This window comes from Magnolia sinica, chromosome 1, assembly GCF_029962835.1.
Source record: "Magnolia sinica isolate HGM2019 chromosome 1, MsV1, whole genome shotgun sequence".
In the NCBI taxonomy this organism is placed as follows: domain Eukaryota; kingdom Viridiplantae; phylum Streptophyta; class Magnoliopsida; order Magnoliales; family Magnoliaceae; genus Magnolia; species Magnolia sinica.
Genome location: NC_080573.1, coordinates 69,335,378 through 69,353,954, shown reverse-complemented (window position 1 = coordinate 69,353,954; position 18,577 = coordinate 69,335,378). Strand labels below are relative to the sequence as shown.

Sequence of the window (18,577 nt, the reverse complement as noted above, 5' to 3'; positions counted from 1 at the left end):
AATTCTCCAAGCATTTCAACACATTACTCAAGTAAAAGAAGCTTCACGCATTTCATTAAGCAAAATTGTCACTATTACATATGCTATGACATTACATGTACAATGACAAAAAATGCATGATTATTGACTTAACAAAAGAAAACTTCAGAATTAACAACCTAAAAGCAACTAAACTGAGCCTATCCAATACTATTACAAAAACAGAAACAACAACCACACACTACACTCCTAATCTTCCAACTCTGGTGAAGGTGGAGGTGCTCCCTTATCCTGGACGCAACACATGAGGGCTTTAAGAGTGTGAGACATCTTCTTGAATTTCTTCTTCAAATATTCCTGGTTCTCCACCACCTTGGCTAGGGTCTCACGCTCGCTATGGGTGGCAAGAGGCTCCCAGTCGGAGTCCTGGGCCTTAGTTTCCTCCTGTTCTTCATCCTCTCTATCTTCTTCCACTTTAGTCTCTTCTTCTATCTCATCCCCCAGTTCTTCTAGTCGGGCCACGCACTGCTTAGGGCCCATCTTCATATTATTGAGAGTATTCTCAACAATCCATCTAATAGGGATGAGTTGGTTCACCTGCTGCCTGTACCCATAATTATGGGCAATCTTGCAGATCAGTCGGCCAAATGGGAGAGACTGATTCTCCCAAATAGATTGCGCCGCCTTCACTATCTGAGTCAACACGAGAGTAGGCAGGCAAATCTTATCTCCTTGCCCACCCAGTACAGGAAGTCCACCATAAACCTAGTGCACTCTGTACAGTTGCTTGACTTGGGGTACACATTGTATGCGCATATATGGTGGAATAGGTAGTAGTCGAGGGTCATCTTTGTCGTCTTAAAGATGGTATTTTCATTCTCAAATAAAGTATGCTCTAAACTTAGTTAAGAATGGTTTTAAAAGTGGTAAGCATTTTGATACTCCTATGAGTACAACTCTTAAGCTATCTAAAGATGCAACAGGTAAGAGCATAGATCATAGGTTGGATCGCAGTATGATTGGCAGTCTATTATATTTAACTGCGAGTCATCCTGATATTGCATTCAGCATAAGAATTTGTGCTAGATATCAATTTGAACCTAAGGAATCTCACTTGATTGCTATCAAGAGGATTATTAGGTATGTCGCAAGTACAGTTAATTTAGGTCTATGGTATCCACTTGATACTAATGTGCAATTAGCTGGTTACTTGGATGTTGATTGGGCTGGGAATATAGACGATCGAAAATCCACTAGTGGTGGTTTCTTTTTTATGTTGGGAATTGTTTGCTTTCCTGTCATAGCAAGAAAATAAGCTCCATATCCCTATCCACAGCTGAGGCTGAATATATCTACAACGCCCGAAAATTCGAGGACCGAGTAGCAACTCGGTTGTCGAATTCCCAAGTGTCATGTGTGCATAAATGAGTCACAAATGCATACAATTATCAGATATTAGAAACAATGAAGAATTAAACCAAACGTAATTAATATTAGATCATTCAGAAAGGATTCAAGTGCCACTAAGTTAAATAAACATCTCAACATAAATTCATAACTATCCATAGACAAATAAATATGATAATCTAGAATGTCATCGCATAGGGACCCTATCCCTTCTACATGTCAATCCCCAAAATGATCTGGGCTCTTGCCCAATCCCTCAGCCATCCATCACGCTAATAAGATCCGCCCAATGCTTGGAAATACGCTCATTCCTCATCATCGTTGGCATCGACATTGTCCAGTGCATCCTGCTACAGGGTACTTGCATCTATATCGGATTCTGGTTGGTGTTTTGCAACACAGTCCCAGAGTGAGATTGAGTAGCTAACTCAGTGGTACCATTAGCAATAGGCCACACAAATCATCATACACAGAATACATTTAATGAAAATAAATAGTATAGAATCTTAAATAGTATTGTTAATGCAAATGCATGGCTCAATGATATGATGCATGCCCCTCACTACCAACTCTTCCTTAAGCGACGACATCTGACGTTTGCAATGACCAACACTCCCTCAAATTGCGACCTCGACTACCTAATCGCCACAATAATAATGCAAATTTCATAAAATATGTTAGCCTTATTGATTAATTGGATTCATTCATCTAACAAATTGGAGAAACCAAAATACTCTTAGTGAAGTTGTTGCCCTAACCCGATCACGTGGCTCAAGGGCCATGGTCATACGACTCTCGTAGTCCTTAGCCCTATATGGGATCGTTAATCTTGAAAACCATAATCTCAGATGAAATACAATTGAGACTTAAATGTCCTATTCACGATCACTATGGGTAGGTCGTCACCCCAGCATAGGCTGACAGCACAGGCACATTCTCCCATACCACCATTCTCAACACACGAGTCTAGTGCTCACTAGGCACTATGTGGAGGCTTGTCACCCCAGTGTAGGCCGACAGCATAAGCATAGTGTCCCATACCACCATCCCCGGCTCATGAGTCTTTGTGGGCCGTAAATTATAGCTAATAGTGGATGCAATGGTCTTAGGGTATTTCGGATTCATACAGGCATGATCAGACATGGTTAACGTACAAGGATCGCCGACTTAAGAGTCAATATGCCTTGACGGGCTGAACCATAGCTAATCGGCCTAAGAACACTGTCTCATGTAGTCCAACTATAGCCAACAAACTATAGTTCAACTATTCGGGCCAGATTACTCGCGGGCAAGTCCAACAAAAGGGGTCGCCCAAGTAATTCCAGGTAATCGGCCCATCCATAAGGGTTTATGCAATAATACACAACATGTATTGTCAAATTCAGAGATAATTCACCCATGACAAACATAAATCAGCAATTTAAGTACATTGACAACAATATATCAAGTTCTGCTAACCCATACAGGTCATATTCATCATGTTCTAACATATACAACCATAAGGGCAGCCATGCACTAATATGTAACAACTAGTCTTCCATGAGTTAACATAAATCACATAATTCAACTATAAATCAAGGAAATTAAACAAGTAGTTTCACAAATCCACAATGTGACAACATTTCACGCCTTTACTCCTAGCATAATTGACACGTAGCAATAAATTCAACCAATAATCAGTAATCTACAACAATTCATGTCATTGTTTAAGCATAGTTAGTACCAAATCAGGAAATTAACAATCAACTAGCATAAATTTGGGGAAAGTTGATGTTTGCAAATGCACAAGTCACAGATTTGGGGTATTAAGGTCTTATCTCCTTCCTTAATTTCAGCAGTTTCTAGTCTATTATCCTAATTATGCATCCCAAATGAAAATTCAGCAGCATGCACTTACAATGCAGCACACACATTCACTAAACCTATGCTAGGCATGATAATCAGCCACCTAAAGGTAATGGTTCGCACCTATTGTTGACCGAAAGTTGATGAGATCGTCCTAACGGCGTCGGGTCCACAAGCTCGACGCGTTGGAGCCCTACATTGCATGGAGTGGCGGTAAGTTACATGCATGTAGCTAGAATTTAGGTAGAAATGGTCTGGAGCTCAATCTTACCTTGGATTGAAAGGGGTTTCACTCCAACAACAATTGGGTCGAAGCTTTCCGGCAATTGGAAGGTGTAAGTGCGGGGATTCTCAAATCTCAAGCACCGCATACCACAATCACCACCCAATCTCCTCACTCTCCCTCTCTCTCTCTCTCAAAATTTCTATTGTTGAAATTTCAGCAAATGAGGGAGAGGGCTGGACTTTTATATGTCCAAAATTATATCAGTCGACCTTGTTGTTTGGTAATTTCCTCCAATGGCCCTGTGGGCCCATTTTTTATTATTGGGGTTGTCTTGATGGTCCCATGGCCCATATGATTCATGAAACATGTGCCCCATAGCCCAATGAAGGGTTAGGCAAAGTTTGATCACAAACGGATGCGGGGTTTTACCGCAGCGGCCTGATTCGCGATCAACGGTCACTGTTCTATGATCAGTGGTCATATTTTATGGGCAAGGGTAGGGAGTTATTTCTGACCTTCAGCATGAATTTAGAATAAACCTGATGATTAAAATGTCTAGATTTTCTAACTCAAGAAACACGATGAATTGATTTAAATTTCAGAATTTTCTTCTTTAGGCCTGGTGACTCGCAAGTTTCAAGTGCTGGTTGTACGGCATAATTTACCCATTTATGGGCATCGTCTGAGCCTAACATCTACATGAGATCACAAGCCTAGTGAGGCCCTTGGCTTGCCAAAGTTTTAGAGTTTTCGGTCCTTCCTTGGGCGATACACAGCCCGTACGGACAGTCACCAAGTGTAGCTTGGGCATCTGGCTCTACGGCCCGTGCTCGACTCGGCCATGATTTGATGTAATCGCATCAATGACTAAATTTGTATTATTTTATCAGTAATAGACCCACACGTGCGTTCGAATCATTCAGTCCTGCATCAATTGCACGTGAGCGCCTTAGCACATTGTTCCTTTTTGGACGGGGCATTACAATCTACCCCCTTATAAATAAATTTCGTCCTCGAAATTTGTACCTATTCGTATTACTTAAGCAGTTTGGGTAGTGTTTTTGCACTTCAGCCTCGGTTTTTCAAGTGGCTTCTTCTTCCCCCTGGTGCGTCCATAAAACCTTCACTAGTGGGATCACCTTATTTTGCAGCAGTTACTCCTTGTCCAAGGTTCTAGTGGGCTTAAGGATGTATGTGGCATTGTCTTTGAGTTCCATGTGCTCCCATCGAATGACGTGTGAAGGGTCAGGAACGTACTTTTTTAGCATGGAGACATGAAACACATTATGTACACTGGCGAGGGGAGTGGGTAAGGCCAAACGATATGCAACCGGCCCTATCCGATCCAAGATCTGGAAAGGGCCGATATATTGCGGGGTAAGTTTCCCCTTTTTAACAAAACGTTGAACTCCCTTCATTAGTGAGATTCTCAAAAATATATGGTCTCCTGCTTCAAATTCTAAATCCCTTCGTCTTGTGTCCGCATAGCTCTTCAGCCTACTTTGGGCCATCAATAGGCATTCCCTAATAATTTTGATCTTCTCAGTAGTAATCTGGACCAAATCAGGTCCCAACAAGCTTTTCTCACCAACCTCAGCCCAATAATGAGGAGCTCGACACGGTCGCCCATATAAGGCCTCATAAGGCGCTATGCCGATGCTAGCTTGGAAGCTATTGTTATAAGCAAACTCGGCGTAGGGGAGGCATTCATCCCAACTATCCAAGAAATCTGATGCACATGCTCTCAACATGTCTTCTAGTATTCAGTTCACCTGTTTTGTCTGCTCATCAGTCTTAGGGTGGAAGGCAGTGCTAAACTTTAGCTTAACTCCCATGGCTTCCTGTATTCACATCCAGGACATCGAGGTGAATCGTGTGTGCCAGTCCGACATAATTTCTAAAGGAATGCCGTGAAGCCAAACTATTTCCTTGATATTTAACTTTGCTAAGTCATCGGTGGATTACGAAGCTCAGATAGGGAGAAAATGAGCTGATTTAGTCAATCAGTCCATGATCACCCAAATTGAATCATGCCCTTTCTTTGTCCTGGGAAAACCCGAAATGAAATCCATAGAAATGTAGTCCCATTTCCATTCGGCAAGTAGCATGGGTTGTAAGAGACCTGGAGATCAACGATGCTTTGCCTTCACTTGCTGACATGTAAGGCACTGAGATACATAGCCAGCTATCTTTCTCTTAATGTTGTCCCACTAGTAATTGTGGTTGAGGTCCCGGTACATCTTGCTAGTTCTGGGGTGCTTGGATAGCTTAGAGTTATGGGCCTTAGCTAGCAGTGCCTCTTTCATCTTAGGATGGTCTGGGATGCAAAGGCAGCCTTGAAAGCGTAATCCTTCATCAGTGCCGATTCTCCACTCAGAATCACTTTGGACTGCCAGAGGTTCTCTCATCTATACCAACAATTCATCGCCCCTTTGGGCCTCAATGATCGGGCAGTTGATCATTGGTTGGGCATGAACATGTATAATGACTTCGTATGGCTCTTCTATTCTTAGTTTTAGCTTAAAGTCTCACACGTACTCCACCATATTCTATTCTCCCACCATTAATGGAGCCACAAACTCGATAGTCTTCTTTTGGCTCAATGCATCTGCTACCAGATTGACTTTACCAGGATGATAAGAAACTTCATATTTCAAATCTTTCAAGGTCTCCATCTAGTGACGTTGCCTTATGTTTAGATCTCTCTGGGTGAAGATATATTTGAGGCTCTTGTGGTCACAAAAGAGCTCAAATTCTTCCACATAAAGATAATGTCTCCACATTTTCAAGGCAAAAATAACTGCAACTAATTCGAGATCGTGAGCAGGCTAATTTTCTTCATGCTTCCTCAATTACTGTGAACCATAGGTAATAACTCGGTCCTTCTGCATAAGGACAACCGAACCCCACATGGGACGCGTCTGTAAAAATGGTGTACTTGATCCCTTGCTTAGGCAGGATGAGTACTAGGCCGAGGTCAACCTTTCCTTCAACTCCTTGAAGGCTGCTTCCGCCTTCTCATTCCAGGCGAACTTAAGGTCCTTCCTGGTGAGCTGGGACAAAATTCGGGCGATTTTAGAAAAATCTTTGATGAACCGACGGTAATATCCCGCCAAACCCAAGAAGCTCTTGACCTTCGTAATTGAGCTCGGTCGTTTCCAGTCTTGTATCGCCGCTACTTTGGCCAAGTCCATGGAGATGCCTTCTTTAGACACCACGTGGCCCAGAATTTTGACTTCTTCTTTCCAAAAATCGCACTTCTGAAACTGGGCGTATAACTTATTTTGCTTGAGCGTTTCTTGAACCGCTCGCAGATGTTCCTCATGTTCCTTGTGGCTCTTGTAATATATCAGAATGTCATCTATGAACACAATTACAAAACGATAAAGAAACAGTCTGAAGACTTTGTTCATTAAATCCATGAACATAGCTGGCGCATTAGTGAGTCTAAAAGGCATGACCAAGAACTCATAATGCCTAAAATTGGTCCTAAAGGCCGTCTTTGGCAGATCATTAGCTTTAACCCGTAGTTGATTGTACCTGGACTGCAGGTCAATCTTTGAGAAGTATTGGGCACCTCTTAATTGGTCAAACAAATCATCGATTTGAGGTAAAGGGTACTTGTTCTTAATAGTGTCTTGATTCGACCGTCGGTAATCAATGCATAACCGTAGGGAGCTATACTTCTTTCTTATAAACACAACTGGAGCTTCCCATAGGGATACACTAGGTCGGATAAAACCCGTGTCCAATACTCCGTCAATTTAGACTCGGAGTTCCTCCATTTCATAAGGAGGCATCCGATAGGTTAAGAGAGAAATGGGCATCATGCCGACACCAAATCGATGGTGAAGTTAATCTCCCACCGAGGAGGGAGTCCCGGAATGCTCTTGAACACATCAACAAAATCACTCACAACAGGAGTGTGTGTCAGGGAAATCTCTTTACTGCCTTCTTCTAGCGATGCATAATAGAGGACTCATTGTGGTAGCTGACTTGAACCGAGAATGTAAAAGGAGAGCTACCACCCTCATAGATCGTCACCATCCGTTCTTCGCAATCGATCTCGACTCTCATTGCAGAAAGCCAGTTCATTCCCAAGATTATGTCGTAGTGGAAGACCTTCATGACTATAAGATCCACATGAATCCTTTTGCTTCCCAAGTCTGTGGGATAACCCTAGCAATCGAATGTAGCTTCAGTGAAGCTTCCGACTACCGTTATAATTCTCACTCCCGCATGGGAGCAATTGGTAGTCCTAGACTCTTGACAGTCGTGGATGATATGAGTGAAGTTGTGGACCCAATGTCCACAAGAAGAAAGATAGGGGTACCTTGAACACCGTAACCTCAAATGTTGCAGGAGTGGTCATAGCTGCATCAATGCCCTCGGCTGTCAGAGCATGAACCCGAGCTTGCTATGGTCGGTTGGGCTAGTGCATAGGTTGAGGCTGTGGCCTAACCTGATGTGTCAGAGACCTACGAATCTGTTGAGACGAGCCCGCGACTCATTGAGGAGGAGCCGGCGATGCTAGTTGCGGTGGACGGCTCATGCGCTGTGGGGGTACATATCCATGATCCGTCATCCTCGAAAAATAGTAGGCCTCTAAATGCCCCACCTTCCGGCAATACTCGCACACAAGATCGGGACGAATGTATGTGGGTGGAGGTGATGTGTGTTGGGGAGGCGTATTAGGTGGTACCCTTCTTCCTGAGGAGGACGAAGATCGTCCTACAGCTCTACCTCAGGATTCGGCTTGAATATGTGCCCGGGAGACCCTTTTACCATCCCGCTCCGACCGCAGGGACATTTCTACTAGTTCAGCATAAGTCTGAATATTCGCACAACACATTTTATTGCGAATTCCGGTCCTCAGTCCCTCGGTAAAATGTCTCATCCAAGTTTCTTCATCTGCCACAATCTTCGGGGCATATCGAGACAGCTCGGTGAACCGGTTCTCATACTCGACCACCGACATACCTCCCTGTTGGAGGCGTAAAAATTCATTATCCTTTCTATCCGATATGTATGTGGGAAATATTTCTAGAAGAACTGCGTATCAAAGTCCTCCCAAGTCTATATGAAGTTTTCGGGGACGGTCCTCAATACATTGTCCCATCATACATCTGCCTCCTTCTCGAATAAGTAGGATATCAATTCCACCCGTTCTGCTTCCGAACAATGTGGAGGCCGGATCGCTTTCGTGACTCGATTTAACCAACTCTCAGCCTTCTCAGGTCTGTGAGTGCCAGTGAATGTGGGTGATCTCAGTCTTTAGAAGCGCTCGAAAAGGTTGTACGGAGTGACTAACGTCCCGGTTTGACCAGGTGATGGCGCATTCAAATGGTGAGCCATAGTTCCCACCAAGGTGTGCAGAGACTGTTATCGCTGTTGCATCACATGTAACATCTACTCCATAGTGCCCGTGGATGGGGCGGTCCGGTATGAAGAGGTCTCGCCCCGAATTGGTGGCGCCTCTGGGATTTGGCCTGATATTTCATTGTTCATGTCGAGCTGACTGGCTCCGTCCTAGCTACCCAATAGTTCATTTGGGGCAAGTCGCTCATGGTCGTCTCTCCCGCCCAAGGCTAGGTGGACAAGACGACTAACACCTTGGGGCATCATTGTCATGGAAGACAATTTCACAACATTCATATACAGAGTCCCCACGAACACAACATACAATATTTATGAAGTTGGAGCAATATCTCACGTGTGTTATCAATTCTCCAAGCATTTCAACACATTACTCAAGTAAAAGAAGCTTCACACGTTTCATTAAGCAAAATTGTCACTATTACATATGCTATGGCATTACATGTACAATGATAGAAAATGCATGATTACTGACTTAACAAAAGAAAACTTCAGAATTAACAACCCTAAAGTAACTAAACTGAGCCTATCCAAGGCTATTACAAAAAGAGAAACAATAAACACACACTACACTCCTAATCCTCCGACTCCTACGAAGGTGGAGGTGTTCCCTTATCCTACACGCAGCACAGAAGGGCTTTAAGAGTGCGAGACATCTTCTTGAATTTATTCTTCAAATATTCCTGGTTCTCTACCACCTTAGCCAGGGTCTCATGCTCACTATGGGTGGCATGAGGCTCGTAGTGGGAGTCCTAAGCCTCAGTTTCCTCCTGTTCTTCATCCTCGCTCTCTTCTTCCTCTTTAGTCTCTTCTTCTTAGGGCCCATCTTCATCTTGTTGAGAATATTCTTATCAATCCATCTAATAGGGATAAGACGGTTCACCTGCTGCCTGTACCCATAATTATGGGCAATCTTACAAATCAATCGGCCAAATGGGAGAGACTGATTCTCCTGAATAGATTGCGTTGCCTTCACTATCTGAGTCAACACGAGAGTAGGCAAGTAAATTTGAGTCCACCATAAACTGAGTGCACTCTGTACAGTTGCTCGACCTGGGGTGCATGTTGTATGTGCATATATGGTGGAACATGCGGTAGTCGGGGGTCATCTCTATCGTCTTAAAGACGGTATTTTCATTTCACAAACCAAGTATGCTCTAAACTTGGTTAAGAAGTTTGGTTTTGAAAGTGGTAAGCATTTTGATACTCCTATGAGTACAACTCTTAAGCTATCTAAAGATGCAACAGGTAAGAGCATAGATCGTAGGTTGTATCATAGTATGATTGACAGTCTATTATATTTAACTGTGAGTCGACCTGATATTGCATTTAGTGTAATAATTTGTGCTAGATATCAATCTGAACCTAAGGAATCCCACCTGATTACTGTCAAGAGAGTTATTAGGTATGTTACAAGTACAATTAATTTAGGTCTGTGGTATCCACTTGATACTAATGTTCAATTAGCTGGTTACTCGGATGCTGATTGGGCTGGGTATATAGACGATCCAATATCCACTAGCGGTGGTTGCTTTTATGTTGGGAATTGTTGGTTTCCTGGCATAGCAAGAAACAAAGTTCCATTTCCCTATCCGCAGCTGAGGTTGAATATATCTGTAGCGCCCTGAAATTCGAGGACCGAGTAGCAACTCGGCTCCCGAATTCCTAGGTGTCACGTGTGCATAAATGAGTCACAAATGAATACAATTATCATATATTAGAAACAATGGAGAATTAAACTAAATGAAATTAATATTAGATCATTCAGAAAGGATTCAAGTGCCACTAAGTTAAATAAACATCTCAACATAAATTCAAATCTATCCATAGACAAATAAATCTGATAATCTAGAATGTCATTGCCAAGGGACCCTGTCCCTTCTACATGTCAATCCCCAAAATGATCTGGGCTCTGGCCCAATCCCGCAGCCATCCATTGCGCTAATAAGGTCTGCCCAATGCTTGGAAATACGTTTGTTCCTCATCATCGTCGGCACCGACATCGTCCAGTGTGTCCTACTCCAGGGTACCTGCATTTATATCAGATTTTAGTTGGTGTTTTAGAACACCATCCTAGAGTGGGAGTGAGTAACTAACTCAGTGGTACCATTAGCAATAAGCCACACAAATTATAATACATAGAATACATTTAATGAATAGTAAACAATATAGAATCTTAAATACTACTGTTAATGCAAATGCATGGCTCAATGATATGATGCATGCTCCTCACTACCAACTCTCCCTTAAACAACGACATTTAACGTTCGTAATGACCAACACTCCCTCAAATAGTAACCTTAACTACCCAATTGCCACAATAATAATGCAAATGTCATGAAATATGTTAGCCCGATTGATTAATTAGATTCATTCATCCAACAAATTAAGGAAACAGGAATACCCTTAGTGAAGTTGTTGCCCTAACCCGATTGCAGGGCTCAAAGGTCATGGTCATACGACCCTTGCGATCCTTAGCCCTATTTGGGGTCGTTAATCCCGAAAACCATAATCTCAGATGAAATGCAATAAGGACTTAAATGTCCTACTCACAGTCAGTTTGGGAAGGTCGTTACCCCTACACAGGCCGAGAACACGGGCACAATGTCCCATACCACCGTCCCGGCTCATAAGTCTAAGTGCTCACTAGATACTATGGGGAGTCTCATCACCCCAGCATAGGCCGACAACACGGGCATAGTGTCCCATACCATCATCCCCAGCTCATGAGTCTTTATGGGTCGTAAGTTATAGCTAATAGTTGACACAATGGTCTTAGGGTACTTCGGATTCATATAGGCGTGATCAAACATGGTTAACGTACAAGGATGGTCAACTTAAGTGTTAATATGCCCCGACGGGCTAAATTGTAGCTAATCAGCCTGAGAACACTGTCTCGTGTAGTCCAACTACGTCCAACAACCTATAGTTCAACTATTCGGGCCAGATTACTCGCGGGCAGGTCCAACGAATAGGGTCGCCCAAGTAATTCCAGGTAATCGACCTATCCACAAGGGTTTATGCAATAATACACAACATGTATTATCAAATTCAGAGATAATTCACCCATGTTAGGCATAAATCAACAATTTAAGTACATGGAAAGCAATATATCAAGTTCTGCTAACCCATACGGGTCATGTTCATCATGTTCCAACATATACAACCATAAGGGTAGCCATGCACCAATATACAACAAGTAGTCTTCCATGAGTTAACATAAATCATATAATTCAGCTATAAATTGAGGAAATCAAGCAAGTAGTTCAACAAATCAACAATGTGACAACATTCCATGCCTTTACTCCTAGCATAATTGACATGTAGCAACAATTCAACCAACAAACAGCAATTTACAGCAATTCATGTCATTGTTTAAGCATAGTTAGTACCAAATCAATAAATCAACAATCAACTAGCATAAATTTGGGAAAAGTTAGATATTTGCACCCTACATGAGCATGCAAATGTACAAGTCACAAATTTGGGGTATTATGGTCTAATCCCCTTCCATAATTTCAGTAATTCCTAGTCCATTATCCTAATTATGCAGCCCAAATGAAAATTCAGCAATATGCACTAATAATGCACCACACACATTCACTAAACCTATGCTAAGCAGGATAATCTGCCACCTAAAGGTAATGGTCCACACCTATTATTGACCGGAAGTTGCTGAGATCGTCCTAACGGCATTAGGTCCACAAGCTCGACGCGCCGGGGCTCTACATTGCATGGAGTGGCGGTATGTTACATGCATGTGGCTAGAATTTAAGGAAAAATGGTCTGGAGCTCAATCTTACCTTGGATTGAAAGGGGTTTTGCTCCAAAGGCAATTGGGTCAGCACTTTTCGGCAATTGGAAGGTGTAGGTGCAGGGATTCCCAAATCCCAAGCATCACAAACCACAATCACCACCCAATCTCCTCACTCTCCCCCCCCTCTCTCTCTCTCTTAGAATTTTTATTGCTAAAATTTTAACAAATGAGGGAGAGGGCTAGACTTTTATATGTCTAGAATTATATCAGTCGACACTGTTGTTTGGTAATTTCCTCCAATGGCCCTGTGGGCCCATTTTTTATCATTGGGGCTGTCCTGATGGTCCCCCTGGCCCATCTAAATCATGGAACATCTGCCCCATAGCCTGATGAATGGTTGGGCAAAGTTTGATCGCAAATGAATGCGGGGTTTTGCCGCAGCGACCCGATTTACGATCAAAGGTCACCATTCCACGATTAATGGTCACATTTTATGGGCAAGGGCAGGGAATAATTTCTGACCTTCAGTGTCAATTTAGAAGAAACCCAATGGCTAAAATGCCTAAATTTGCTGACTCAAGAAACAGGGCTAATTAATTTAAATTTCAGAATTTTCTTCTTTAGGCTTGGTGACTCGCAAGTTTCAAGTGCTGGCTGTACGACACAATTTACCCATTTCTGGGCATCGTCTGAGCTTAACATCTACGTGAGATCACAAGCCCAGTGAGGTCGTTGGCCTACCAAAGTGTCAGAGTTTCTGGTCCTTCCTCGGGCGATACACGACCCGTATGGACAGTCGCCAAGTGTAGCTTGGGCATTTAGCTTTATGGCCCGTGCTCGACCAGACCACGATTTGATTTAATCACATCAATGGCTAAATTTGAATTAATTTATCAATAATAGACCCACACGTGCAGTCGAATCATTCGGTCCTACGTCGGTTCGCACGTGAGCGCCTCACGATATTGTTATTTTTTGGTCGGGGCGTTACAATATCATAGTTGGAAATGCATGCACTCAGATTGTATGGATGAAAATAATGTTGAACAACTACGGGATTGTGCAAAACACAATGATTCTATATTGCGATAACTCTAACGCAATCAATATCTCTAAGAATCCCATCTAGCATTCCCATACCAAACATATTGACATTAGGTATTACTATATTCGGGAATTAGTGGAAGAGAAAATTATTTCATTAGACTATGTGCAGACTAAAAACCAACGTGCTGATATATTCACCAAACCACTTGATAGAAATACGTTTTCTAAATAAAAATTGGATATGGGTATGTGTAATTCTTCTTGAGATGTTCATGATTACATGCTTGTACTAATGTGTATTTTTGTGTAATTTTATTTTTGTTTAAAATTTAAGATAAAATAAATAATATATGCATCATTTTTGTGCTCTCACGACCGGTTGAGCACATACTCGACCAGTCGTGGTACGTGGGCCAAAACCCCTTTTTAGGGTGAAAAATCACTTTTTCTCCAAAATCTTCATTTTCCACTCTTGGCCCCTTCTCCAACCCGTCGAACCCACCTTCGATTCATGCAAGTAAGTGGTGCATTTTCAATTTCCTCTTGGATTTAGGCTCTTTAAGTCTCATCTTGCTTGAATCTTGCTTTTATTTTAAGTTTCTTTGTGGTTTGTTGGGTTTTTGTTAGGTTTGAAATCCTTAAATCCTTTCTTACTCTTTCTTGTTTACTCTTATAATGGAAGGTAGACCAAAGAAGAAATCTACTTGTGCATCTTCTTCTCATTCCATTTCGGTGCGTACTCTTCATCCACCCAAAGAGGACCCGAAATATGTGCAAGTAATCAGTCTCCGCAACATCATTGTTGAGCAGACCGTTAATGCTAACCATCTTGTTCAATTCAACATTATTTCCCTCCTTGTCGTTGTAAGATGGGATAACATTCTGAATTAGAGCGGACCATTAATGCTAACCATCTTGTTCAATTCAACATTATTCCCCTCCTTGTCTCTATAGGATGAGATAACATTCTGAATTAAGGCAGACCGGCATACTGCTCCATTGTGCAAGCTATGTTTGCGTGTATAGATGATGTTTCTATTAAAGATTTGACCTTCACTCTCATGTTTAAAGAAGGTTCGTATAAAGTAGATCTTCACTTAATTTCTGAGTTGTTTCAAATAAGAAACAAATGTATTTGATTTGGGAGATTATCTTATTTAAATGTAACAAAGAAAAAATCTATTTAGAACAATCATCATATTATTAATACTAAGTTCATTTCCATCCCTCTAATATCCCTTAATTCTAAGATAGATCATTTGAAGTACATGAATTGAAATTAACAAAATCCAAATCTAAAATTTGGCAGCATTTCGATAGTCGCTTCAGTCATCTCCTTAGGAGGAATATTGTGTTGATTACCTTCTCCCCTTTTGAGCTTGTCCTTTATGTAAAGGAGAGCTTGCAGCAGTGAAGATTGAACTGGACGATTTCAGTAATATCTCGCTCCTTTTATGACTGGTCACATAGTGACCTGGTTGCGTGACCCGCGCAACCAGTCCGTTGGTTGGGCGGTCTGCACAACTGATCCCCTTCTTTACTTCTCACCTTCGGCCTTCTCTCAGAGCTCTGCTCCTCTTCTAGAATTCTTCTACCGTACCAAATGAGAGGGGGAGTGGAGTATTTATAGGCCTCCACAAATGCCAACCCTCGATCTTTATGCCATGGGTCCCACTTTACATCAAATCTTTCCTATCATTAAAATTATCATCTGCCCTCGATTGCATACCCACGCAATAGTGACATTAGTTGCGCAATCCGCATAACGATGTAAAGAGTTGTGCGATCCACGTAATGATAAAAAGAGTTGTGTGATTCAGGCAACGATGAAGTCCTTCGCATAGTTCAAATAACTCATTAGGCTAACTGCATAACTCGTGTAACGACCACCAGTTGCACAACCTGCGTAACTGTTAAATAAAACACTTTGATCTTCTTCTTTCTCTTTTCTTCACTCCCTGTCTAATTCCTAATCTTTAATCTTTCTTCATGATTTTTATGCTCCAACAGATGCCCCCTTGATCTGTTCTTTGTTCCCTTGAATCAAAGAATCAGGATCAATCTTCTTAAATTTTTACATTCCCTAAGGTCGTAGCTCGACCCGTGTAATGGGCGCCCAAGTTTGTACTCGACCCCATCTTCTATAAATAGTTGGTCAGTTTTTTGTTTCTTCACTTTTTCTATTTGCAGTGAAGCCCCATCTCTTTGTTTTCATCCTGTGCAACTAGCACTTGTTGCGTGACCCGTGCAATGTTTTTTTCGTTCGCGTAAGGACCTTAGCCGTTGCGCCGCCTGTGCAACCTAGAACCTGTTGCGCGACCCGCGCAACCAATGCTTTGACTAATTTCCCAGACTTAGCCAAATTTCTAAATTTCTTCATTTCAACATGGCCCGTACAAAAGGAACTTTCATCATTGTCAATCCTCCCTCCAATCAACCTTCTCACTAGGAATTGCCAAATCCTGAACCCTTCCAAGCTGCGGCATCCCAAGCAACAGTATCACCATCATCTCCGGCTCAACCCTTACGCAAATGATTTAAAACAACCGCTATGCTCCCTGCTTACATAAAAGAACCGGTACTCCCCACTTTTGACTTTACCCAATGTATTGAAACACTACCATCTCCTTTCCATAGAGCCATCGCGATGGGCGATCTTGAGAGACCCCCAAAACACGGTCGTGAATATGACTGGGAAGAATGGCTGAAGACGACGGTGCATCATCAAACAATCAACCAAAAACTGCCCGCTAGAGAAAATACTCCTCCCCCCTTTAGACCAAAGAAGAGTCGTCGAAACAAGGCTCAGGAGTTTCAAGAGAAGATCAAGGAACACAATAGGAAGAAGCTTCACAATTCCTGGGAGTCGATTCGTGCAGTTCAGGGTGTCATAAAATTTGACAACCCCTACAAGCAGGGTATTGTAGTAATTCTAGTCAGTCTCCATCGCCACCATTCTATGTTGATTTGTGAGCCTAAGGATCATCTGACCTCAGAAAGATTAGCTTACACAGAGTCTTGGTCGTTCAGGGAACCAAGACTATTAGAAGGTATCTTGCAGCCGCCAAAACCAAGACAGCAAATTGGTGGCATCCATTCTATGATCTTCCTCGTCCCTTCCTACGACCTTCATAGTCTATATCTAACTTGCTTTTATGAAACACTCCAGCAATGTTTCGCCCATCGCCGCCTCATCTAGAGCTCAGAAGAATTCAGAACAAGAGGTCTTTTGACTCCTTGCAATTATTATTTTGAATGGGCTACCACAGTTCTGGCAAAAAATTTGGGGACTTTATCGAAGATTAATATTTTCAATGCGATCGAAGCAACGTCACGTCCCTTTTACAAGGAATCTTTCATTTTGAAGGCTTTCCTCAATTACTAGTGTCCTTCCACCAATTCTTTTCATTTCCCAGAAGGTGAAATGAGCGTCATACTTTGGGATATTCACAGGATTACCGGTTTGCCGATAACCGGAAAATTCTTTGATGAATTCGTCTCCACAAACGAGGAGCTTGCCTTCGTCTCTTCACCTGAACGCATCCCCTCTTTCTAGAATCAACCACCAAACTTTTTAGGGAAATGTCCAAATTTCTGAATATTCACAAGAATCAGCCTATGCAATGGCTGGCTCACTTTAGCAGAGCTCTTTGGTAATTTTCCTTCTTCTTCAATTAATGCCTCTATTACACCTTGATACATATTCTCAATTTCATTTGCTTATCTCTTTTTTTTTCTTCCAAGTTTATTGGCAACCACTCACGAGAGCTTGAACGTCTCTGGAAGGGTATGAAAGGTCGTGCTGAGTATTTTGTTAATGGGGAGCTCATAGCGTTCATTGCCTACTGGCTAAGCATAGTGGTCTTCCTAAGCTCTAAGTCAGTAGATGTCATTCGCCCTTCGTTATTTGTAGTAGCAGGTGCCATGGCTGAAGGAGTCAAATATTCTCTTGCCCCTCCCGCTCTATGCTCGATCTACAGAGGTTTTTGAGAGATCACTTCTCATGTAAAAAGCCCCTCTGTCGGTTCTGCTTTGACTTATATACCATGGTATTACTTTCTTAGCTAGCTTGGTGTCTATTTCCCGTGGACTTTTGAAGTGCTGGAAAAGGCTTACGTCCATCCTTCTCAAGTCCCTCTCTACTTTTTTCAAAAGAGATCTATGGCAAAGAGATCCTATGACTGGGAAAAAGATGCGATTTCTTCTGATGCCAAGATAAACTACTTCCATTTTAGTCTGCCTCATTAAATTATAGACATAGAGAAATCAGACATAGAATCGCTCACTGCGGGAGAAAGGGGATTCTTCCTGTCAATCAGATCATGCAGTCTCCCATTGAGGGAAGGAACAGAGTTCTGGAAAGAACTATACTATCCTAGCCGATTTGCCCATCAATTCAGCTTCGATCAGGCAGTTCCAGAAGATTTGGGCTTGTTACTCGAAGAATGCGGAGCTACGGTACTAGCCCATTTAATTGGGCATTGGTTTGGAAGCAATTATTAGGCCAAGCTAATTCTTCCTTTATTATTCCAGGCTGCGATCATACTCCTAGGGCTTCGTATAAACCATATGAGGTGATGGGTGCACCAATAATACTTGGTAAGAAAAGGTTTGTTAGTGGCTAAGCTCGTATGGCTTCCACCTCCTAGGCTTAAGGGTCGCACTATTGAAGATGGAGTTGGTTTCATAGCAAAGACCAGTCATGCCCCTTGTGTTGGTCATCACTGTGTCAAGATATTTGTGAATGAACCTATTCATGAGAGGAAGCCCGACAATACTCTCGAAGGATGGATAGCTATGGTGATATTCATGAGTTTGAACAAATCCCGCTCCATCGTCCACGAAGAGGAGTTACAGAAGATACTGCCCCTCTGCTAGAGAATATCGCCAATCCTCAAGATCAGCCAACTTCTTCTAGCCATCTTCAATAATAGCCAACT

The 18,577-nt window shown here is 42.3% G+C and overlaps 1 protein-coding gene across 1 annotated transcript; it reads right to left on the bottom strand.

Moving 5' to 3' along the window:
- Nucleotides 1-228: 228 nt before the first annotated feature.
- Nucleotides 229-16,147, bottom strand: LOC131246915 (uncharacterized). The gene is made up of 3 exons (XM_058247383.1): nt 16,084-16,147; nt 6,592-6,818; nt 229-672 (listed from the first exon to the last, which is right to left on the bottom strand). The coding sequence occupies exons 1-3, from the start codon at nt 16,145-16,147 to the stop codon at nt 229-231; spliced, it is 735 nt and encodes a 244-aa protein (XP_058103366.1).
- Nucleotides 16,148-18,577: the final 2,430 nt, after the last annotated feature.